At 39.4% G+C, this 24,048-nt stretch overlaps 1 protein-coding gene across 1 annotated transcript in view; it reads left to right on the plus strand.

The window, feature by feature from the left end:
• Positions 1-22,281, plus strand: part of PARG (poly(ADP-ribose) glycohydrolase) — a 72,186-nt gene extending 49,905 nt beyond the window's left edge. The window contains exons 13-18 of the mRNA XM_075109474.1: positions 1,776-1,923; positions 7,318-7,396; positions 8,200-8,308; positions 12,423-12,528; positions 17,865-17,993; positions 18,776-22,281. Coding sequence (XP_074965575.1) covers positions 1,776-1,923; positions 7,318-7,396; positions 8,200-8,308; positions 12,423-12,528; positions 17,865-17,993; positions 18,776-18,942 — 738 coding nt within the window. The 3' untranslated portion in view covers positions 18,943-22,281. The remainder of the gene's footprint in view (positions 1-1,775; positions 1,924-7,317; positions 7,397-8,199; positions 8,309-12,422; positions 12,529-17,864; positions 17,994-18,775) is intronic.
• The last annotated feature ends 1,767 nt before the right edge of the window (positions 22,282-24,048 follow it).

Here is a 24,048-nt window from a genome sequence, read left to right on the forward strand (position 1 = left end):
TTCCTTCTGAAGTTTGTTTACTAAAAAAAAAAAAAAAAAGTCACAACTTCTTTAGCCAGGAACAAGTGCTGCAAAGGAAGAGGAGGAGAGAGAATAGGAGGACTTTTTTTCTGTGATGATTTTTATTCAAACTTTTAAAATGTCTTATGACTATAAAACTTGAGCACTCAAATGTGTATTAAAATTATTAAGAAATCAGCACTGGCTCAATGATAACCATTTTTCTGCTGTCTCTCTATTCAGCAATACTGTAACCTCACAGGTGAGAGAAGGTGGAATTATGCCTTTTCATGCACTGTTTCTGTTGCACCCTGTAAAAGTGAGAATCGCTTAGGATGTGATATTTTTCCTCCTGGCTATTTCAAGTCTTATCAAACAACGTATCTGCTGAGACAGAGTGCTCCCTCTAAGAGGCAGCAGGATGACCAAGGCAAGACCATGCAGGAGCCCGCAGTGACCCTAGCCTGAGCCAGCAGGGTCGCTGGCTGGGACAAGCAGAGCAGGGATGGTGACAAGAACAGTTTCTACTGACAGGCTGTTGGTCATCAGACAAAGGCAAGGTGATGGGTCAGGTCACCAGGATCAATCCTAGACATCCGGTCAGCAAGTGGGCATCAGCAGAGGACAGGGCTGGTCATGGGACCATACGTGATGTGTCTTGGGTGAGGACCAGGACAAGGGGGGGTGAGTGTGTGTGTAGGGGGGGGCCATGTGCCATACACATGTAGAAGGGGCGCCCAAGGTGAGGATACTCAGCACAGTTAAAATGCTTTTGGGGCCCTGATGCACTGAACACTTGGGTAGTCTTCATGTTACTTTTCTGTAGCATAGTCAAGGTCAGCAAACCTTAAACAACTGAAGTCTGTTAGTATTTCCAGGACAGACTTCAGGAACGCTTGCTGCAGTAGCAGCTGGCTCTCTGTGCTTTAGACTTGACTCGGACTCCTGAATCAGCTTGTAATCTACACATATACTCATATCGCTCCAGCAACTTTTGTTCCTCTCCTGTAAACATGTTCTCATCAGCTATCCAAATAAAAATCAGTAAGACGCTAATAGCATTTGAAAGATAAAGTGACTTTTAAAAAATGATAATTTTATATGGATAGTTAATTTGCATAAATAATAATCACTTTATTGAATAAACCAAATCCTTTTAAAACTGTTGTCTATATAAAAAAGTAATTTGCAAAATATGTATTATTGCAGCAAAAAATAGAGTCCCGAGCTTCTCTGTTTCAAGCAGAAACCTTCATGATCAAAATTAGTTGCTTTGTTCAAGTGCATTTCAAGGAGAATTCGTAAGAGATTCCTTTAGGTACAGGACAATGCTAATCTAAAAGTGTTTTAGTATGGACAGCTGGGGCAGAATGCTTATTAAAGGACAGCTTAATTCTTCAATGTCCATAAAATGAAAAAAGAATGTTGTCATTTGCTGTTTTCATCTTTCACGTTTACTGAAATGTGTTTTATTCTTAAATATGTGCTCTTCAGAGAAGGCCCACAAAACTTTGATTCAGAGCATTTGAGATGCAAAAGTTTATTTTCCAGTGTAATCTCTCACTTGTTTTAAGTTTTCTGGGAAGCAGAAAGGAAAAAAAAAGAGAAAGGTGTGCTGTTAATCAGGCTCTGTCCTGCTGCTTGCGTGTTTAAGTTATAGCAGTAGATGCCAACAGAATTATTGAAATTTGTGCAGGACTTGATTTACCTTGGTAAACGAAAGGATTTTATGCTGTTTGCTTATCTCATAATCCTCCTGAATATATCTTTGTTAGGTTGATTTTGCAAACCGTTTTGTTGGAGGCGGTGTGACTGGGGCAGGACTAGTACAAGAAGAAATCCGTTTTTTAATCAACCCAGAACTGATTGTATCGAGGCTCATCACTGAAGTCCTGGATCACAATGAATGTCTTATTATCACAGGTTAGTCTTTGCAGAAAACATTTCACATCTTGTTCTGGTTTTATATGTGGAAAATACATTTCAAGTTGAAGTTTAGAATGTTTAAATGCTGTAGGGGTAAAAAAAAAAAGAGAAAAAGTCAGTACTCATTTGAGAAAGAGCTACTTTCTTCACCCCACCTCTTAAGACCATAAATGTTTTGTGAAGGAAACAAAAAAACAACAGCAAGCAGACAGTACTTTTTATCCTGTATAAATGTGTTTGAGGACTCTGTGTCTTTAGGTCTAGCTAAAGTATACTGTTGGGCAGTGTAGGTAAAAGCCGCAATTACCAGCTATTAGCCAGTCCCAGCTATTAGCAGGTAATGCTTCTGTTATGTTAAAGCAGGGGTTTTCTTTTGTTCCTGTCGGGAACTTGTAACATTTCGTGTGATCTGTGGGATGGAAAATTGAGATGGGGAACTGCCTTCTGGTTACCATAAAGGGGAAGAAGTGGAAGAGGAGAAAATCAGCATCTATTAAAAAGGGTAGAAAGTGAGGAAATGTCTCTTAAGAGTTTTGATCTTGTAAATTACGAACATGTATTTGTGCTACTTGTAAGCTAGTTATGGGTTCATAATTACATCAAAACCTAAATGTTTTTCTCGTATGTTGCTAAAGGGCTGCATATGGAGGTGCATTGTCTGTCCAGTGCTATGCTGAAAGTGTTTTTGCTTTTGTTTCCACCTCTGTCATAGAGCTTGGAATGTTTTATTATCCATTGGATCAAAACAGTTGGCATAAAACACAATGTCAATATTAAGAACTGGAGAGGCCCAGGTCATGCTGTACGTGTCTGAGTTCCTTGCATGGGAAAACAGCATTTCTCATGACTGAAAAAATAAAATGGTGCTATATTTTTTTTTAATTTACTCTAAAGAACAGCTATAAGGAAAAGATTTGATCAGAGAGATCCTCTGGGCAAATATTGTAATCAGTTAGTTATAGTAAAAATGTTGGTCTTGGTTACCTGAGCTGCCACAACAGTCAAGAATTTGTACAGGTATTGGAACACATTTCTTGAAAAAGTCCTTCCAAAGCGCTTCTTTCTCTCACATGCACAGTAGACATTCGAGCTTAGATCTTGCAAATCTTACTCTGCCCGAAGCTATTGATTGTACTGGACAGAACATCTTTTGTTTTCAGTCTTATACTTGGTACTCTTTTTAAGACAGTGTCTTATTTTGTTTTTCCACCTTGCCAAAATTAATGCCTTTTCTGTGAAAACTTTTTGATAAATTGGCTTTTGCGATTACCTTTTAAAAATATTAGTCAGAACATTCTTGGCCATTGCTGATTTCTGTTGTGTGTTTTGGATATGATACTATAAGAAGAGTAACGTACTGAAGTACTGCCCTCCGGGTGAGGCCCTTCTGGGTAGGGGTAAAAACTGTGTGCAGCTGTTGGTGTGTGCAATAACTGAGGGGGGAAAACACTAAACGAATGTTTTGAAAGACCATCTATTCTCCTGCAAAAAATACAGATTTGGCACAAACAAATGACGGTGAGGATGTTTGTTCACTGCGACAATAATCTTTTAGTTTTCTTGAGTACTTTATTGTGTTTTGCAATTAGTACTTGTGATATGGTGTTCTTCTCTAATGGAAATGGCCATCCTGTCATTTTCATTTCATCCCTGGAGCTCTTCCACCTCGGTTCTTAGCCAAGTCTCCACTGCATGTCACAAGCCTCTTGATAGATTACATTCTTTGTGATGCATCTTGACTCAGCGGCCTAATGGGTATAACTGTGTAGCTTAAATTTGCAGAAGAGTCTGAGAAATTGGAGAGAAATTAAATTTGTTGTGATTGCACAGTATCTGGTTAAGATCACTGCTGTAATGAATATGGAACCGGTCATGCGAAGAGTCAGGTTCTTCAACACAGGCATCTACCTACAGAAATGTCAGCAGCAATGCCAGAGATTCCCACAGCTGCATTTCTGGTAGAGCTGTGAATAAGTGTCAGTGGTTTTCATTCAGCTTTTTTTCTTTCCTCTTTGAGTTCACATATACTCTGGCAGCGTTAAGAGCAGATGAAGCTGTGTTCCATCTCTGCTTTAAATCTACTGATTGAACAACAGCCAGTCCTGACCGCATCTTAGCAATGCATTTTCAGAGACTTCTAAGCACATTACCCGTGCAGTAAATGAGATTAGATAATTGGTTCAGCTGAAAATTTACTCAGAGGGGAAAAATTGTTTTTCAGCTGGATTTACCAGGCCGATCGTGCCACTGTCTGGAGAGCCAGAAGACTAATGGTGGCACAAGATAAGGATCAGAAGAACTGATTGAAAGGGAGAGAAGGATCTTCCCCTCACTTTTGGCAGTAAATGTGCATTTATATTGGTGACTACAAAACTATACCCTTGCGCTTTTCACATGCACTCCTTTTTATTCAGTGCTAGTCGTACTGCCTCTTCAGAGGTATAATTTCTAGCTCATAAGAAATACTGGAGGGCCAGTGTGGTGGGTTTTTCCCCAATCCCATGGAACTTCATAATGCAAACAAAAAGCTAGACTATGGAGTCTGAGAAAGGTATATTTATTTTTAGTAATAATTGCAACTCTTTCTAGATGGATGAGGTCCCATAAGCACTAACACTTGGTAGTTTTGCTGTTTGTCTGATGCTGTAACTATTACAAGTTTCACAAAGAATGTATTTTTGAATCATACTTGTATATACTTTCTTCTGACTTTAGGCTTTTTAAGCTTATTTTGTAGCTTGTTTTTAAAGTTCTGATGGAACTGTGCTATTATGCTGCATTTGTGGCTTGGCTTTTTTTTTTACCCCTTTATTTTTTTTTTAATGGGAAGAAAAAAGATTCACTATAAACATCAGCATACTCAGTTTATTCTGTACTGCTTCTGTTCTCCTGGCAACAGCAGTTTATATCCCGGTAGTTCACAGGCAAAAGTGATGCTGGTTGAATAACCATCTTTGTCTGACACAGTTCCAGAGCTTCACTTATGAAAACTCATTGATTTTCATTAACTTTGGGTTTCTGGGATGTGAGTTTAGAGTTCATGTGATCTGACTTTCTCTGTTATTGATTTATTTTTTTTTTTTTTTTAGTGTGTGTATACATGTATTTGCTTGTTTGTTTGTTTCCTGGTGCTTTCATCATCAGACACTGCAATTCCATAAAAATTAATGAAAGCAATGGACCTTGAAAAAGTCAGCTTAATATTCTGACTGTCATTTAGTCTATTTTGTTACAATATCTGGATAATCTAGTCTTTTCTTTCCATGTGCTAGACACCAAAGGAAATGCTTCCTTTTCCAAGTTGGAAGTTCTGCTAGTTCTGTCCCCTAAAGAGAGCTCTCAGAAAAGTCACATACTTCCGTTGTCTGCCTTTTATTACTATTTGCTCAGACCCTTCTTCCAAGCATGTCAGTAAAACTTGGGTTTTTCCTATGGCAGGAAGAGTCTTACTGAAGGTTGATAGCCTACAATTCAATTAGAAGGCTGACTTCTGAATATTTAGGCTGCTCATGGTTGTCCTTTCATGAGGACTTTAATTTTGTAACAGGAAGTGAATTCTTGGTGAGGAATCTCTTACCATCCCACTCATTTTCTATGGTAACTTTTCACAATAGCCCTGAGTGGAATTCGTGTGCCCTCAGTATAGTTAATCACCTCGACAAATCTAAATAAATAATGAGTGGATAATAGGGCAGGTGAGTGCTGATAAAATCTTTTCAGTTAAAATGAATTTGGGTAAATAGGGAAAACGTCTTGAAGTATTTGCATCATTTTAAACAGTTTTTAACAGCTTACGTTTCCTGTGCTTGAGGCTTCTGACAGTAAGCATTCAAATTCCCTTGTCAGGTGATGTTAAAAGTGAATAGTTTTATGTTTCTTCAGCTTTTTATTTTAATTTAGAGATTGAAAAACTTTGAGATTAAATTGAAACATTCGTAATCTCAGAGTATCACTGATCAGTGTGATAGTTAGGGATTACTCTGTCTTAATAATCAGATGTTTTGTGCTGTCAGCTTACATGGCTTTCTAAAACCTATTTTTCTGTTATGTTTATAGGCATAGCTGGTGTCTACTGTTTGTAAGTAAGGTGTTGCTTAACAGTTCCCTTCTTTACCCATATCATTTATAACTTGTGCCGAACTGTATGAGCTGAAATTTTCCAAACAAGGTGGTATTTTCAGTCCTTCACTTTTGAAATTCATCTGTTGTGAGCTCAAAATGGGGAAAAGCAGTGATTTTGCTGTGGTGTTACTTTAGGAGTATTTCTTTGAAGCAAAGTCCTGAAGTTTGGTTAAATGAGGTGAAAGGCAGCCTTTTAGAAAGGTTATGATCCTTACTCTCAGTTAAAATGCTCTCCTTGGTCTTGGGATAAACCTTTGAAAAGGAGTTGGCATAGCAGAGCATAATAGCTAAAATTACTGGAGGTCTTTAATGAGCTACTTTCTTACAGACCTTAATGCTTGCCAAGATACCCTGCTGGACTTCACAGAGCAGCCAGGTGTGTTCCAGACTCACCATGGTTTTGCGGGTCCTTGACCTTTTACAGAAGTAGCTTCTTGGTACTGCCCACTTCAGCTGAGAGCAGTGTCCTTCGGTCTATTCAGTGCTATTAATTGCTGTGATATCTGAGAATTCATGTCAGGACCCACGGTGCAGGAATCAGGCTGAACAGATGTAAACCAAAACTATAACAAGGGAAAGAGGTGATTTACTGGGCAATGACACTAGGAAGCTTAACAGTCCTCCCTATCCTTATGTAAAGTTGTCCTCAGGAGACTGTAGGGTGACAAACTGGGTCACACTGGTGTGTTGGAAATCTGCTTGGTTTCTGACCATCGGGTTTTCTTTGTATTTTGTATTTCTCCTTGTATTTTTTCTTCTTGTGTTTCCTAAACTGTCAGCCCAGATGTTTGCTAAATTGTGATTAAGTAGGGTTGCTGTGTTTTCAGTAGCGGAGTGACTGTTTTATCGTTGTGTTTCCAGGTAGTAACCTGAAAAAGTAAAGCAAAATGCTGGTGGGGGAAAGGCTCACAATCTTTGTTAACCAGATATTAGCCAGTAAAACTCTGAAGACGACAGGCAGATTTTTGAGAAGCTATTGAACTTGAGAGTGGCTAAGTCGAAAACTTACCTTCTTGTTATGTACTGGACAGCACTCATAGATCTGCACTTGTTGTGTTCTATAGCGGATGCTATGCATCATCTGTGGAAAAGAAGCTTCTACTGGTTACCAGAGGATCTTGTATTCTTGGTGGAGATACGAATCTCTATCTTCCATTGCTTCTGAGAGCTGTGTGTTCATTTGGAGAAGCAGTGATTCCTATGAAAGATTTGCCAAGTTAAAAAATATCTCTATATTTTGTATGTAATATGGAAAATCACTTGTTTCAGGTACTGAGCAGTACAGTGAGTATACAGGCTATGCAGAAACTTACCGGTGGGCAAGAAGCCATGAAGATAGGACCCCAAGGTAAAGTTCCACATACATATTTCAAGTGAAGGAACAAATACATGTTATAAATTTGAAAACTTCGTGCTTTCAGTATTTCCTAGCATTTGCCTTAATAGAGAATTTGACTGTTTGAGCCTTCTCTCTTCAGTAGAGCCAACAAGCTAAAAAGTTATATTAAAAATGAGATAGTAATAAATAGTACCTGCCAATATGCCAGTTCTTAAATCAACATCTTTTACAGTTAGATGTATTTAATCCAAAATTTTGTTAAGATATTAATTGAACTTTGTATTGTAATGTCGCAAGAATTTTGACTGATACCTCAGGTGCCACAGTGCAGCTGATGTGTGGCAAATAAGATTTAGTGTCATGAATCTGAGAAGGCTCCAAGCTCTTGAATTTTCTCCAACAATGTTATCATAGCGTATACACAAAATTATTCATTTGATGTAGAAACATACACAATGTACTCTCATTTAAATATTGAAGGAAGACAGAGAGCCAAAGTGCTGCTTTTCTTTGACCTTGTGGTGTTCTTATGTACTTAATAAATAGCGCTGTGTAATCAGATTTGTTTCATATTTATGTCCAAAGTCTAGCCAGGGTATTTCTAAATTCATAGGGAGACCTGTCTCATTTCTGCTGCTGCTTTCATTCCCAACCCACAAAGAAAAAAAGTGCTCCCTTGTCTGTTATGAGCTCACCTTTCTAGATTCTTCTAACAGAGACGCTCTGCAGGGAATTGCTTATTTTGGGTCATGATTGTATGGACAATATTAAACAACTAATGTCATCTGCTTTTCTCCTCCCTCCAATTTTAGGGATGAATGGCAGCGACGCTACACTGAAATTGTGGCTATAGATGCATTTCACTTCAGACGTTTCCTTGATCAGTTTGGTCCGGAGAAAATTAGAAGAGAGCTCAACAAGGCCAGTAACTTCTTACAACGGCCTGCAGCCTAGTGTTTATAGTACCTTTTCAAATATTTTTTGTATTATCTTCAGCTAAGAAGTTCTTGCTTAGTTGTGTCTCTTAAAAAAGGTGTACTTCAGGGTTTTGCTGTCCAATGTTAATGCAAGAAGCTTGTCAGAATTAATCATCCTTTGATCTGCTACTCAAAGGTGTATTTTATCGAACTTTAAAAAATATAAACAAAATTTGGATAGACCTTCTGTTAACTCTTCTCTGTCCTGCCTCTGAATTATGATTTTTAAGTTCTCTTCCCATGATTGGCTCTGCTGAATCCGACTCAGCCCTACAGTCAAGGTGGAGAAGAGGGTGCCTCATGTTTTAACATGGTGACAGTGATAAATACAGTGCCACTTGCTTTTCTTCCACCTTTCTTGTTTGCTCTTAGGGTATTGCATATTACCTGGGAGTTCATCTTTTCATACTGATATCTTCTTGAGAACAGATCCAGCTGTTAATAAATCTCCTTTATTTGCACAATAGCTGTAAGGGCTGTTGCAGCTCATTATGTGTATATATATACCTACCAGTTAGAGCTTACAGTGATGGGGGTGTTCAGGCCAGTTTTAATCTTTTAAACAAAGCTTTCACACCAACATTCAGAAGCAGCACACTTCCTACTAATAATTACACATTATTATTTGTTATCACTGTGTATTCAAAGCAGTCAATCCTTGACCTCACCCTATGTTAGCTGTGCAGATACAAAACTGCACTGCTCCAGTGGCTGTGGTCCTTGATAGTCTCAGTCGTCAAAGTTGCCAGGCTGAAGAGCTCTTTGACAAGGGAAGATGGAACTGCAGTGGACATCTTTTTTTTCCTTCCCCAGCCCCGTAATTTTGGATTGTGTCCCTAAATAAGATATTTGTGTTTCTAGACGATTCCTATACCTTGGTCTCTGCTCTGGACTATGTGCTGCATAATGTTTGGGAACATGGGGTTACATTCCCAAGCCATGGCAGGTGCTTTATCGTGTTGCATGGCTGAGATTTTAATATTACTTGTTTTTCTTCTTGCTTTGCTGCTGCTTATTTTCTTTTCTTGAAGTTAACAGTCTTTTCCCAGATCTTGAGGTTGCACTTTTTCAATGAGTAGTAATTGCCATCAGCGAGCTGTTTATAGTTTCGAGGCCTTAGTTTCCAACCTGTGCCAGTGTTTTCAAGGCTTTTGCTGTTACCCCACACAAATTTTATCTCTTAACAAGAGATGCCTGGTATCAATCTCCAGTTCATGTAGCAAATTCTCATAAGTTAATAAGAAGGCTAATGGGGCAGAACGAGAGCCTTGCATGGCTAGTGTAAGGCATAGGTGGTGAAAGGTCTGTGGCCTGTTGTAGCAACGACAATGCTATTTTTACTGGGCAGCTGAGTACAAGAATGCTTATGCAGTTATACTGTATCAGTGTGTATATATTTGGTTTCTAAGCACGCTAACAATAAAGCCTACTTAGCATGCTTCTATGTTTATAGATGCAGTGGGCCTCTGCTTGAGCTAGGGTGTTAAATACAAGGGCACAATACTACTGTTGTTAGTCTCCTGCTTTCTGTAGTATAGGAGGGTATAGAATAATATAGGATGCATTTTAATAAAATTCAAACATTAGGGCAGTGTGTTCCTAATTCTCAGCTGGAAAGGGAGTATACCTGAAAGCTCATCTTCCTCCCCCCTCTGCCCTCCAGTGATGTACCATGCTGAAGGACTGATTTAATTTAGTCATAAAACCTTAGCATCTTGACTAAAGTAACATTCATCAGCTTGTTTCTTCATGGTTGGTAATGAAATTAGCCCTGAAAAAGACAGTAAATAAATTTTGTAAACTTCAGTGATATCTTAGTGCAAAATTCAAATTACCTACTCTAGTGAATTTATGATCTGCCTACAATTTTCAATATTATTGATTGGGTTTGGATTTTTAAAATAAATTATGGTAGATCCATGCAACTTTTATACAGTGTGTTGGTTTGGCTGATGTTTGATGAGGACTGATTGGTATTTAAAGAAAATTTTAAGCCTGAATTAATTCTCTGTTTACTACAGTAAAAATTCCCTTAAGTTTATTGGAGGTTCTATAATACTTTAACAAATGAAATATTTTTTAATGTACTGTGGTGGTCTTTTCAGTTTGATTTGAAATTAATAACTTTAAAATTTTTCTGTGGGTGAAAGCAAGTTGATGGAATAAGCTGCAACTCTATTTATGTTATAATTTAATAAATCAAGACTTGGTAAGCACAGTATGTGCACACAAGCTTTGAAATACGAGTGTACTATGTATTAGTGGACACAGCTCCGCATCCAGAGGGTTTTTTTGCCTGTTATTTTGTTAGACATTAAGGAAATGATTGAAACAACTTAGTGATTGGTCTTACAACTTCTATTTTCTTATAAGCCTGTGTGATTTCTCCTTTACAAGATCCATTTGTCTTAAAGAACCAGATGTTCACTCTCGGTTAGTTTTCTCAAAAGGTAACTTTGCGAGCCTGACCCTAGTTTCTGGTTTAACCCATACTCAGAAAACAAGACTCTTCTTAGCAGTAATTTTTTCAGTTGCAAGTTCCACTTTCCAAATCCTAAGGAACAACTGACTTATAACTGGCCTTGGATTTCCCCCTATAACTGTCATTGAGCCTAATTTGATAGTCACCAATTAAAAAAAAGCTACAGCTTCATATTTGGCAAGAAACGCTTCCCTAAGAATTATGGTACGCAGAACAGTTAAGTTTCAAACAGCGTTAACTGTGAGAACTGTAAATAACAGTTTTATATGAAAACAAACCACTTGCAAACATCATACTACTACTAAATAATATGAGATACCATATATGTGAAGTTGTGTGCAGCTTAAAAGCAGATTCGTTTGTGTAGTTCAAAAGGAACAGCTCTTCTGTTTCCCATATGGAAGCAACTGCGTTAAAACTGCACCGAAAGCTTTCAGATTCCTGTATTCCCAGGTGAAACTGATTTAAAATATTGATGCACTGTGTCTTTTTCTAAAACCCGATTAGTTTCATCTTTATCCTTTATTTGCTATGAAAAATCATAGGGGAGCGCTTAGATGTTTTTATTCATTGCTGCTGAAGTCCTTACAAGTATTTGCTGACTTTCTTATTGTGTCCGATGAGACAGTTTTTGTTCTCCGTGTCCTGGCGAGTTGAGAAATACATGCCCACTAAGTAAAAGCTGAAAAGAAAATGGCATTCTGTTGCAACATCAATCCATTTCCCTCACTGGGAGGATGGAATTTGAAGAATTACTGTCCACACAGCCGGAGCACTGGTGCTTGGCCACTAGTTTTGTACAAACAGGCTTTGGATGTTAAGCACCCTAATAGCGCTGACCTGAAAGAGCTCAAGAAGGTGCATGCACCTAATGATATGTAAGTGCTCCTTATGCAAACTCAAAGTCATGGTACCCTGCTAAATTACAGCTAACAGAAGTCTGAATTTGCAGCTTAGGTCAGATGGGAGTGAAACCGCAGGTACTCCAACTGTACCAGACAATTGTACCAATTCAATAAATTTTTGTACTGTTGAAAAACCTCCCAGAGAGATTTATCCTTTTTTTTCTATACATGGAAGCACCTGCCTTTACTCAAAATTTCTTAGTGATATCACACTTTTTCCTCCTAACATCATTTATGGCATTAGACCTGTATTCGAAGATGCCATTTTGTATTTTATTTTCAGTTTTGACGAATTTCAGTAATACTGGACACAGCAGTTCAGCTGCCATGTATGCTAAATGGGCCGAAAAGCAACAAACGTGATACAATCTACTGTTAAAAGTTATTCTCAGCTCTGGCTCCCCTGAAAAGTTTCCTATAGCTGTGATGAAACCCCTAGGAGTCAGCACCTGTATCTAATTTTTACCTTGAAGCCAAAAAAGGCAGAATTCTTTTTGCCTTGAATTCTTTAGTGATTAACCTTAAGTTTAAAGGAAGACTAATGGTGTATTGAAGTAGTTTGAATTTGGTATGGCTAGAAACAATACTGATTATTGTTGTCATCTTATTGTTTGAAAATATTGCACCAGATTGCCTGTGAACTTCATCTTCTGACTCTTGTCTGCCTGCAGGCCTACTGTGGCTTCTCTCGGCCCAATGTTCCACCTCAACATCTCTCTGCAATAGCCACAGGAAACTGGGGATGCGGTGCCTTTGGAGGGGACTCCCGATTAAAAGGTACACTTTAACAATTCATTAATGCCCAAATGAATCAAATAACTCAGATTTTTATTCTTGGCCTTTTTTTGTTGTTGTTCAGGTACATTTTTGGGGTTTGTTTGAACTAATACACTTTAGCCAAGAATTGGAAAAATAGTTAAACTGTCCATAGAACTGGTTTGTTAGCTTTGATCTTTAGGCCATGAGTACTGTGCCATTAAATGATAAAAATGCAAGCTGCTTTTATATGCTATTTTCAGTTTAAAGTTTGAGGTAAGTACGTGATGTTGAAATGTCAGGTTTACCAAGGACCTATAGCACTGAAACCTCAAAAGCACAGACATGCAACATTAGTTCACAAAAGACCACTTTCATTGCAGTTCTTAGCCGTATTAATCAGTTGACCTTTCTGAAGCATTCTTTTTAGATTATGCCTAAAATTTGTATCTCTGCAAAGCTGTTTAAAGTATCTGGTAATTTGCACGGCTTCACAAACTTGCTGGCAATGCTTAATGTTTAATTTTGCTCCTTAATACATTGCTGTATGCCAGAGAGATTTCCAGTCACTCAGAGATGCTGCTTTCTTTCCTGCCTGGCCTGCTATATCACTCAATTTTTCATGTTCGTTTATTTTTAATTAGAGTAATTATAATGCGTCAGATATCACATGTCTACATTCTTTTAAGACTTTTTCCCTTCAAGTCAAGAACTGATGGATCCTGACACTTAAAATTGATACCGTGAATCATATAGTTCTAAGTAGAAATTTACATTTTTGTTGTTTTCAAACATTTGGAGAGTATTTGAAATTTGCTTTTCTGAACAGCTTCAGTTACATTGAGACAAACAGTCATCAGGCTACCAGCTTCATTAGTTTTCTTTCTTTGTGTTTTATTCATTGAGCATCTATTTTTTTCTCAGTGCTTATTGATTTCCTGACAGTTGTTTTTTGATTTCCATTAGATAAAATGGTCTGCCAAGTGCACATCATCAATATCAGAATTAGTATTTACTGCAGGATCTGATCGTGCTTGATTATGATTATGTTAGGAAGGCTTAAAAAATGCTTTGATCCGCATAAAGCCTCCTCTTGGATCTAAACTGTAATATCCCTGTATACTGTTTTTAATGTCTGGATTTCTGATAAAAATATGGCTCATCTGATCCAAGCCATTATTTGTTCAGCACTGGATGTCACTTTTAGAAGAGGGGTTGCTCACTGCAATGCTTTACTTCCTCTCCCCATTGGTCAGAGCTCAAAACTGAAGCATACTGGCAAAGACCACCAGAGCCGAGTCCATTGGTGAGGGAGCCCATAAGAAAAGTCTTTGATGTAGACAAAGAAATGAGCCATGAGACATGGTGCTTCATAACTTGGATATGAATTCTGGGCAGAACAAGAGCATGTAAAGACTTGAACATTCTCTCAGTTTTATTTTAACTTAATATTTTTGTTTGAGCTTTCATTTAGGTAACTTTTCCTCTAGTTTTGGATAAACCTTATTTTTTTCCCAAAGTTTGTGAGATTTAAGACTTAACAGCAAGTTACAGCACTGCTGTTACCAAAAATTCATCTAAATCTATGTGTGTACTCTCAAGTCTTCTCCTGTTCTTTTGGCAGACCTTAGAGAGAAAGACATTGGTTTAACTTGCACTTCAGTTACTCTTTTTGTAAACTCAGCTTAATTTCTTAGTTGACTCTGAAAAATCAATACTTAATAAAGAGAATGAAATGATGGTGATGTGCTATAGGATATGGAGCCAGTCATTTAGTATGTGGTGGTTTTCTCTGAGCTGATGCTGAGTAGAAACGATGGCTTCATTCGTTTTTTTTATAAACTGTGAGCTACAGAAAGAGTGCAGTAGTTTGTCATGTGTGCGTTTGTCAGAATAGAGTTGCATTTGATGTGTGATAACCAGATGAAGTCTCCTCTAGTTCACAGGTGCTCCCTGCACAGTCATAAGTGCTAAAGGTGTTTTTCCCTTTTGTTCTACAATGCTGTGTAGGGTGTTCTGAACTGCAGATTCTCTCCATGCTTTTACTTCATTATAAGCAAATTTCTTACACTGGAGAATAATCTTTTACACTCACAGCAACTCATAAATTCTTCATTTCAGAATATGCTTTAGAAAACTCAGAGATTATCAGTATCACAGTTTCAGATAAGTAGCTTTTGTTGACTACATAGGTGTGACAGTGTGTTGCAATCACGAAATAGTTTTCATAGTTTAAAATTGTGTTTTTTCATGTAACATTCTTAAATATCCACCCTTGTCCTTTCAGAAGTAGTTCCTGGATCTGTAACAGAGGCTTCAGAACCACCAAAGTATTTGATGTAATTGGATGTAACTGGATAAGCACCACAATACACTATGATATTTCATCATTATGTTTTAGTCATAAATGAAAGGAACAGGATTGTGTATAAAATGTGGTTTCAATCAAGGTCACAGATGATGTGAAAACTAAAGTCGTCTTAAGGGAGGAAAAAAATAATCTGGCTTTATAAATTAAAGACCTGGCATGTAAACAAGACAGATTCTAGCTAAGTTAGGGATATTTCCACAAAATTTAAGTATAAACTTTAGACTTTCAATGCTGAAAAAAGTATGTTTATGTAATTGGGAGAAGTTGGAAGATCTTGTCTTGCTTTTCAACCCAGAGGATAATTTAACAATTACTAGCTGCAGGGGCTCTATGCAACTGTCTGAAGATGGGAAAAGTGTTGACAATGTGAAGGAGATGATCTAATGAAGCATCTCATAAATACAGAAATCTAACTTGCAATGACTGTGAGAAAGTACTCTTAGCTGAATTGGTGGTGTTATTCAGCTGAGAAAATAAAGTTCAATAGGAAGGCTGCCATCAGCTTTAAAAAGACCTCTGTAGGGTTACTGAGAGAAAAGCGCGTATCTTGCCTCACGTGAATGCATGCGATATTGAGGAGCTACCGTGGTAGTACTGCAGTTCTGAACTTCCGCAGCAGGCAACGACCCAAGGAGTATCGGGTGTTTAACCCAGCACAGCGCTGCTGCGCCTGCAGTAGCGGGGTTCCACTCTGCTTGCCCCTGCTGCCCCTCTGGTGCCGCTTTCCTCGCACCAGCTCTGCGTTTTGGCCGCGCTGCTGCAGCGGTACCACAGTGGGGGAGCCCCTGGTGATAACATCCTTTCCTCTGGATAAAAGGGACGGAACATGTAGGGCCTGTGAGGACAGCTGGGTCCCCAGAGGGGTCTGTATGATGTTTCTACCATGCTTGCTGGGTGGTAGGAGAAGGTACGTCAGCACAGCCATTCCTTCAGGTGCAAGTCCAGAAGAGTTAAATTGGGGTCACCTCAGCTGGGTGCAAGGGGCAAGAGAGCCCAAATCCCCCCAGCCCCCTGCACCACAGGCGCTATTGCTCTTCCTGTGATGCTCCTTTCTGTATCAGTGGCGTGGAAATTTCACGTGGTATTGTATATCATTAGGGCTCAGAAGATTGCAAAGTCTGATTCTTGACAGAAATTTTGAGCCTTATTTCATAAGATTTATAGCAATTCAAAATAAACAGTAGGATATTTTTAATACCTTCTGTAAAGTGAAGCAGCATTGTTTGTTTGGAATGAATAATAGGATTCATTAGGTTCTGTTCCCCTATGCAAGCTAGTTAATTAGACCCTTTAAACGCTGAACTACTGAAGCTTTACCAAATCCACAGCTGGTTCAGTAGTTTAATTAAAATATCATTCCCAGATTGAGATTAATTCCACATGTGAATCATGTAATTTATAATTTTTAGCTATAGGTTTACAAGAGGGCTTTTTGATTAAAGAACGCAGCATTTTATTAGGTCTCTGTTTAAAAATGTGAAAGATTCTTGAGCTGAGCTATGAGCAGCTTTCTATTTAGTTTCCACTAGCAGGTGGTAATACAGTACGTATGCTATTTTATTTAAAATTAATCTTTACAAAGACAATATTAATCACATTTTAATTAACTCTCCTTACTGGGTAGAAAAGGAAAGAATTAATATCAGAACTATGGATGCATAGGCTCTGAAATAAGACAAGCTGCAATAGATTAAATAGTTGCCAGGGTCCATTATTTGGACTGTTGTAACATTACCTGAAATGAACGTGTGATTGATTGCGTGCATCTGTGACACTCCAGCCTTGCGGTGCTGGTTGCTGAAAAACCTGTGCCCTTGTAATAGTTTGGTGCTACCTAAAAGGGTCCTGGTTTTTCTTCTCCTCTTGCCTGTTCTTGGCTGTATGGTCTGGTGTCCTCCCTTGCATCAGCTCCGGCTCTTAGCAAACCCTTCACTCAGCCAATTCAACTGCTAATCTGGCAGAAAACAGTTAGATTTTATTCTTTTGTCCTATAACTTTTGTGCCAGGTTGGTGAATGGAATTGGCTCAGGGAGATACCTGATGAGCCCCTGAGAGCTGCTGAAGTCAGGAGGTGGGTGAGAGGGGAGAAAACCTAGCTGGAGCAGAGACACTTTCTCCAGTTGCAGTGGGTCATTAGCGTGGCTCAGCTGGACCATTGATCAGTATCCAGATGATTTCTCAAGATAAATCTTCAAAAATCTCTTTCCAAGATAGGAAGCATTCCTCTTTCTTTTTCATATAGAGCAACAAAGCCTGTCTATTTTGCAATGTTAGCCATTGCCAGAACCTGGGATGCAGCTTGGTCCAGCGAGTCTGACACAAAGCTGGGAGTTAAATAACCTGAATTGTATTCCTGGCATTGCCACTCACTTTTATAGGTCAGAATGAGCCATCATATTCCATGCTGCATGCTTCTATTGTAGGTAAGACGGATACCTTAAATTGCTCAGTAAGAGGCTGCAGAACCATAGATTTCCTCTTAGGAGCTAAAAGTTGGGTCAGCTCCTGCTTTGTGTAGCTTACCTAGTGAAAGGCTTGGCTCTATTCCTTCTGAAGGGTGGCAGAGAATGGAAATTGTGATGTGCTAATGGATGCTTTTTACCCCACTATTTGTGACTTGACGCGAGTAGCTTAAACCAGGATGTAAGATGGTGCTCTGCAGTCATATGCTGTCACGCACGTTTATTGGATAATGAATGGCTGCATGCTGCTTGGGGGGGACACGGACCAAAAAAACCCCTTTGATCTTTAACCACATTGTTCATCTGGAAAGCAAGGGTGGTTGTCACTAGCCACTCCTGCAGAATATATCAAGCCCTGAGCTGCAGTGCCCAGTGTTCTTTATCTACCCTTTGTTCGGATTGCTTAGCAGTGTTCACAGGCACATGGGTGGTACCATTATTTGCTGTAAACTTAGGCTGTGTTTGTCTGTTCAGCAAACTATTTTATCCTGTATTCGTGTGTGTAACCTGCTTTGTTGTTTCAGCCTTAATACAGATACTGGCAGCTGCTGAGGCTGGACGTGATGTTGTTTACTTTACCTTTGGAGATGTGGAGCTGATGCGGGATATTTACAGCATGCACACTTTTCTCTGTGAGAAGGGCCAAACTATTGGTGAGCATAAAGAAATCTTTTCTTGCAGCAAAGACACTTAACCGTCTCTAGAAATGGAAATTGTCCGATAAGAATTATTGTCATCAGGTCCTGAACACGAGCAAACAGGTCTTGGTTTCTTTGTACCTGTTTCCAGAGCGGGGAACTCCTCTGATTCAGAGATCTGATTTAGGGCCAGCTGTGCAGTATTAATCTGTTAGAAGGCTTCTAGAATCCATTTCTAATTCATTTAGGAGTTATGCTCCAGAATTTGGGAAACAGATACATGTGGTATCCAGAAGGTTTGCAAAAGCTTTTAATATACCTCAAATGCTTTAAAAAGGGAAAAGCTGCTTATGCATTCTTGATAAAGATTCGTCTTACAGTGGTTGTGGCTTGATCCTGCAAGATGTGGTCAGATGTGTCATCCATTAGCAATACAAGAAAAGCAGACTATCCATGGTCCCACTGTAATTGTTACATGCCTTCAATTTCTGGGACAGAAGCACAAAGTGAAGTAATTGGCAAGGCGTTTGTAAGTAATACGTGTGCGAGCCTAACACGCCTTCGTGCAGAAGGCTTGTCAGGAGGTTGAGGCAGCCCACCCTGTGTTCTGAACAAACTCTGAAACAGTCACGTTCCCTGAACAGTTGTCTACCTCCTCTTTCACTGCTCATTTGAAAAGTGATATCCCTAGCCACTGTCTCAGCATGAGGGTGCATTCCTAGCCTTCATCTGCAACCCTACGTTCTTCATACGGCATGATCTTACGTGTTTTTTAATGATTTCTTTTTATTTTTAAGGGGACATTTATAGGCTGTTATTGAGATATTACAATGAAGAATGCAGAAGCTGTTCTACTTCAGGACCAGAAGTCAAGCTGTACTCTTTCATATACAATACCATTGAGTCCTATGCAGATTCTACTGATGATGATGATGAAGAAAAAGTGTTGTGCTTTGAGGATTAAAACAAATGTATTTGACCAGAATATTGTGCATCTCCTCCCGTTGGTATATTTTGTGAATTGCTGGGTATAATGTAATAATTGGCTTAACTTAATATATATTGACTGCATTGGTAGTTATGTATAACACCCAAACAAAAGAACACCCACCTCTGAGATGAGAATTTTTTTTGTTTGTTTGATGGTTTCATACATGAAAACCTTGTTCATGTATGTACAGAACAGATTTTTTTGGTAAATCTGGTTTGCATTATACCTTATTAAGCAGAATATTTTGGTATACAATTGTATTTCAGTTGAGATTGCTGAAAGACTTCAGAAGATTTCTCTATACTCCTTTGCCTTTATTTTTTGGAGATCTTACCTAGGTTTCTCATGTAAGCTTAGTGCTCGAGTACAGGCAGCCATGTAACTCCTGCGATGATTTTTGAGAGAAGTGTTGTAATGATCGTTCTTACTGAAAACTCATCATCTGATTACCTCCTTAAGACTGCCACGGTACCTTTGTTGTTCTTATCAACGTTTTCATTCATTTAACTTAAAATGTCCTGGGTTTAATCTATTTTTAATAAATGGTTAAAATTTGAAAGATTCTGGAGGAGCTATGATGCATTTCACAACTGCATTGCCTTTATCGAATCAGAGATAAAAGTTAGCATGAAGAAGCAGTGAAAAAAACAAGTATGGGAGGGTGGGAAAATGAGGAATGTGACCCAAGTTAGAGGGAGAGGGAAACATTTTAATGTGAAACTCTTCAATGCCATTTTGCTGGTGCTATCTGTTACAGCATTGAGCAAGGTCTTAGACATGTTAGTATACTTGAAGTTTCTCATGGTTCACTGTTGTTGGCGATATCATTTGAATTAAGGTCTGCTAGTTGTGTTTATATTGTCATATTGGTTCTCCTTTATCGCAGTATGCGTATATGTGAGCGTGAGATCCCCACGGGATGACGTGAGGGAGAAAATGGAAATCACTTACGTATCAGTGGGAGGAAAGCCTGCAGGCTACAGATAAGAACATGAGGTCTTGTTAGGAGTTTGCGCCCGTGTCTTTTTAGGCACGGGAACGATAACGGTGAAGAGAGGGCAAAAGATGTGTAAAAGCTGTGCTATGACTATCTCTGTGAATACCACATTAGTGTTGCTGTAGTACATTCATAGTTTACACAAAACTGCAGATAAATCTGTGATAAAACTTTTCCGGGTCGATGTACAAGGCCAATCCAATGAAACGTTTGTCTGTTAGTAGTTTAAACCCAGTTTAAGTTTAAGGCCCAATTGCTAAGTTTAGCCTCTTCTGTGTTAGATTTTCTGGTCTGTTGTAGTTGCTAGTTCAGCAATACAGGTGAAAACCACAGCAGGAAATGTAGTGAGCTAAGGCTCCAGTATCAACAAATCCTTTTGGCTAATGTCAAATAAAACATCTCCAAGCCTGAAACACAACGTGGTAATTAAACGCTGGAAGCTGTTGGCAGTCTGGCTTACAATAAAGCACTTGCTGCTTGAGCTGCTCTGGTGGAAGCAATAGCAAAGAGTTTGGGTCTTTTATAAACACCTCAGAGTGCTGCACCTTTGTGTTAATGCAAAGCAGGCAGCCTGGAAGCGTGTTGCTTGGAAGGAGACAGACACAGCAGTTTAAGGGTTTCTTCCTATTCTTCCCACCAGCTGTAGTTTTCTCCACCCCCACCGGTTATAAGGAAAAGATTTGGGATAGAATTTCAGGCCTTTTCCTCTGTTTGCAGCTTGTATCCTCAGAGTTAGCGGCAACCTTTTCTCCTGCTCCTGGTGTTTCAGTGTTAGCTCAGATTCTGGCAATAGGAATAACTGGTTATAAGAAGCTTTTATTTGGGCATTTAGGTTCAACTACGGTAGTGCTTCTAGATGCATTGCCGATGGTAAATGTACCCTGCTAAGGCAAGTGATGGAAAATTGGTGCTATCTGCCAAACCTTCTTCACCTTACCACTCAGGATGTGCTATAGCAAAGGTGAACAGAATTTGTTCCTAGACAACTGGAAGAAAATACAGCAAAAAGCTTTAGGTGGCTAGACGTGACCTCCCCTTTACTGTAAATACATCTTTATTAGTGCAATATTAATTCTCATTGTGAGGGGAAGGGATTTGTCAGGTATGAAAAATGTACCAAAATAAGAGGGCATAAATTTCTACTTCAACTCTAGAAACAGAAAAATGTACTTAACTTTGGAAAGATTCTCTGAAGATCATGTTATAGGGTATCCAGTTAAGAGAGTTTTTGCAGTGTCAGGTGTTTCCCGGGTAATCCTAGTCGTTTTATGCGGTCTGTATTTTCACTGATACCTGAGAATTCCCTGCTATGGGGAAGAATGCCTTTTATTTGAGATCATTCTTTAGGATATGTTTACCATGTGTTTCCCACCCCGAAATATGGTTGCATGGGCAGGAGAAAAGGAAAATACTCATTTTCTGTTTAACGTTTCATGTGAATAAGAGTGACGTGTCCTGCGTTCTACTCTGTGTCCCTGATCTTGTAAAGGGCGTGTTGTAAGAACACTTTGAATACGGCTTTGATCGCAGACAGGCTGAAGATTATATTTTTCTTGGTTGTTTTGGGATGTTTGTTTTTTTTTTTTTAAGCAAAATACCCCTGAGTTAACAAATTAACAGTGATGTTACATTCCATGACCTTCTAATTTAATAAAGGGCTGAACTGCCCAGAATGCTGCATGTGGAAGCAGGAACTTTGCACCAGCCCAATACGTGCTCTGCATCTTTTTTTTTCCCCCTCCAGCTGCCACTCTCCATTTGTAAACCACCTGAAACGTTTTCTTTAGCTAGAGATGCCTTTTGGTGCTCTGTTTGCAGTAGCGTGGATTGGAGATGCCGATGATCCCTTTGTGCAGCCTAATAAGCTTCAGTTTCACTCTTCTAGAAACCTGTTTATGGAGTATTCCGGTTTTTGAGTTTTTTATTACTTTAGGGACGTTTGCTATATGATTTCAAATAAAAATAAAGTTCCTACCAAAACTTTTGTTTTATACTTTTTAGCAGCTAAATTGAATGCTTAATATGAAACAACAACAGGCAGTCATGTAGATTGCAGTGTTGCCTCGTAGTCAAGTTTGGTGTCGGAGCCCTTCTGTTGTTTTACAGCTCTTGCACCTAAATTCCTCAGTTTTGAGGTGTTCTTACCTAATGATGAGTACCCATTGCTGTATATATTAATTTATAAACTGTTGAAGTGTTCTGACATTCTTCTAAACTTACAGTTTATGCACCATTATGTTACATTGATTTTTCTGGATCTGTATGCTAATGTTTACATGATTTTGTAGGAATACAATTAAAAAATTCTGACTGAAGCAATACAGTGTGCTTTGTCTCATGATACATCCCAGGACAGAGAAATTCCAGCATATTTGAATGTAAGTGGCACAATACCACAGGTAGTTCTAGCAGTAAATTCAATAGTTCAAGTATTTTGACACATAAAATAGAGCGAAGTAATTTATTCTTACTGCACAATATCGTAGTGGTTGCTCCCGGCTGCGTAGCAATGCAAAAAGGAAGTAGCTGCTGCAGCCTGGAAGGCTGTTGGCATGAGTGTGAGATTTCATACGTGTGGTTTGGGGCATAGGCAGACAGTCCAGTGTTAGTTCCCAGTCTGCTTTCAGTAAGCAAGCGTTTGACTATTTGTTGAACTTCATGAAGGGGGGCTATAACTGAATAAAAGCAAATAAAACCCTAAAAAAAAAATCTTAAATAATGACCATGTTGCATAAATGTTCACATGGTTTGTAAAAGTGGGGCTGACATCCTCCTAAATGAAAAGATGTGAATTGTTTTTCAGAAATCCTGATTTAAGCCAATAAGGAAGTTCTTCCTTTTAGCATTACGGAAAGTTAGGATAAAATAAAATTTGATTGCTCCTAAGGTTTTAGATGTAGCCGAGCTTATTAAAGTTCACAGCACTGATGCTAAAGGATGTACTCTGCCGTACAGCAGTGACAGTGGCGAAGACGGTGACCAGCAGGCCTGCCCACGAAGCAGGGATGAGCAGGTTGGCCGTGGCTGAGCTGGGGTGCTGGTGCTGGCGGCCGCACGCTGGCTCTCGGCTCCTCCCCGAGCGTGGTTTGTCGTTCCTGGATGTAGATTTAATTCCTCTCATGGAAATGGCCAAAATGATATCATTCTCGGATAAGGGGCCTTTGGCGGAGTGTTGGGTAATCTGGAGACGACAGGCTGGCGGTAGCGTGATGAGTGGGTAGGGAGGGGTCGATGCCCTTCGTCTTGTGCCTTGCAGAAGGCGCTCACGCTCTGCCGCTGCAGCGGGGAAGCAGCTGCCAGTCTCTCCTGCCCCAGGCTGGCACTGGCCCGACTGTAATCGGCAAACACCCTCAGGAATACACTTTATTAATTCTTAAAAGCAACCGGAGCCTGCGGGCAGAGCTCCTTGGGGAAGAAGCACAATTGCAACTCCCCGTGGACTATTCCCGTTTTTCTCCGTTGCAAACCACTGGCTTCCCACCTGCGTCAGTACTCGGGCAGAGGAGTCCCAGCGAACAGAACTTCACGACTTCTGACATTTCCATTCCAAACAGGCTCTATCCTCTCGGCCTCCACGGCTTTCTGTGACAGAAGGATGGACAGGTGGATGTCAGACCTTGGGATACCGAAAGCCGTTATAAACACTGTAAGGTTCACCGATTTATTAGTGTATTAGCCAGTGTGGGGTGAGGCAGTATCTGCTCCGGATGGATGACTGGGTTTTTTTCCCTTTTTTTTTAAATCTGCAAAAATTCTCACTATTTTGTGGTACATTTCTGACAAGAGTGAGAACATCCATAAAATCGTGGAAACTGCGAGGTGCTACAGCTGCCTGAAGTTGCTGGTTTGTTTTTTTTTTTTAACTAAGAATTGAGTATTTATGATCTTGTTTTGTGCTCGCGGTGTTTCATGCTCATTTATCATTGCTTAAGTGAGTGTGGCCTGGAAGCTGCATAGGAGGTATCTGTCACTGATAACCATTACAGCAATACCATCAATTTCTGCTTAACTGAGCTGTCAGCCGGGGTTACGTTACGTGGTAAGTGGCGCTTGGTACGCAGTTAAAGGAAGTGCTGGTGTGT

The sequence above is a fragment of the Phalacrocorax aristotelis genome, chromosome 14, assembly GCF_949628215.1.
Source record: "Phalacrocorax aristotelis chromosome 14, bGulAri2.1, whole genome shotgun sequence".
Lineage (NCBI taxonomy): Eukaryota > Metazoa > Chordata > Aves > Suliformes > Phalacrocoracidae > Phalacrocorax > Phalacrocorax aristotelis.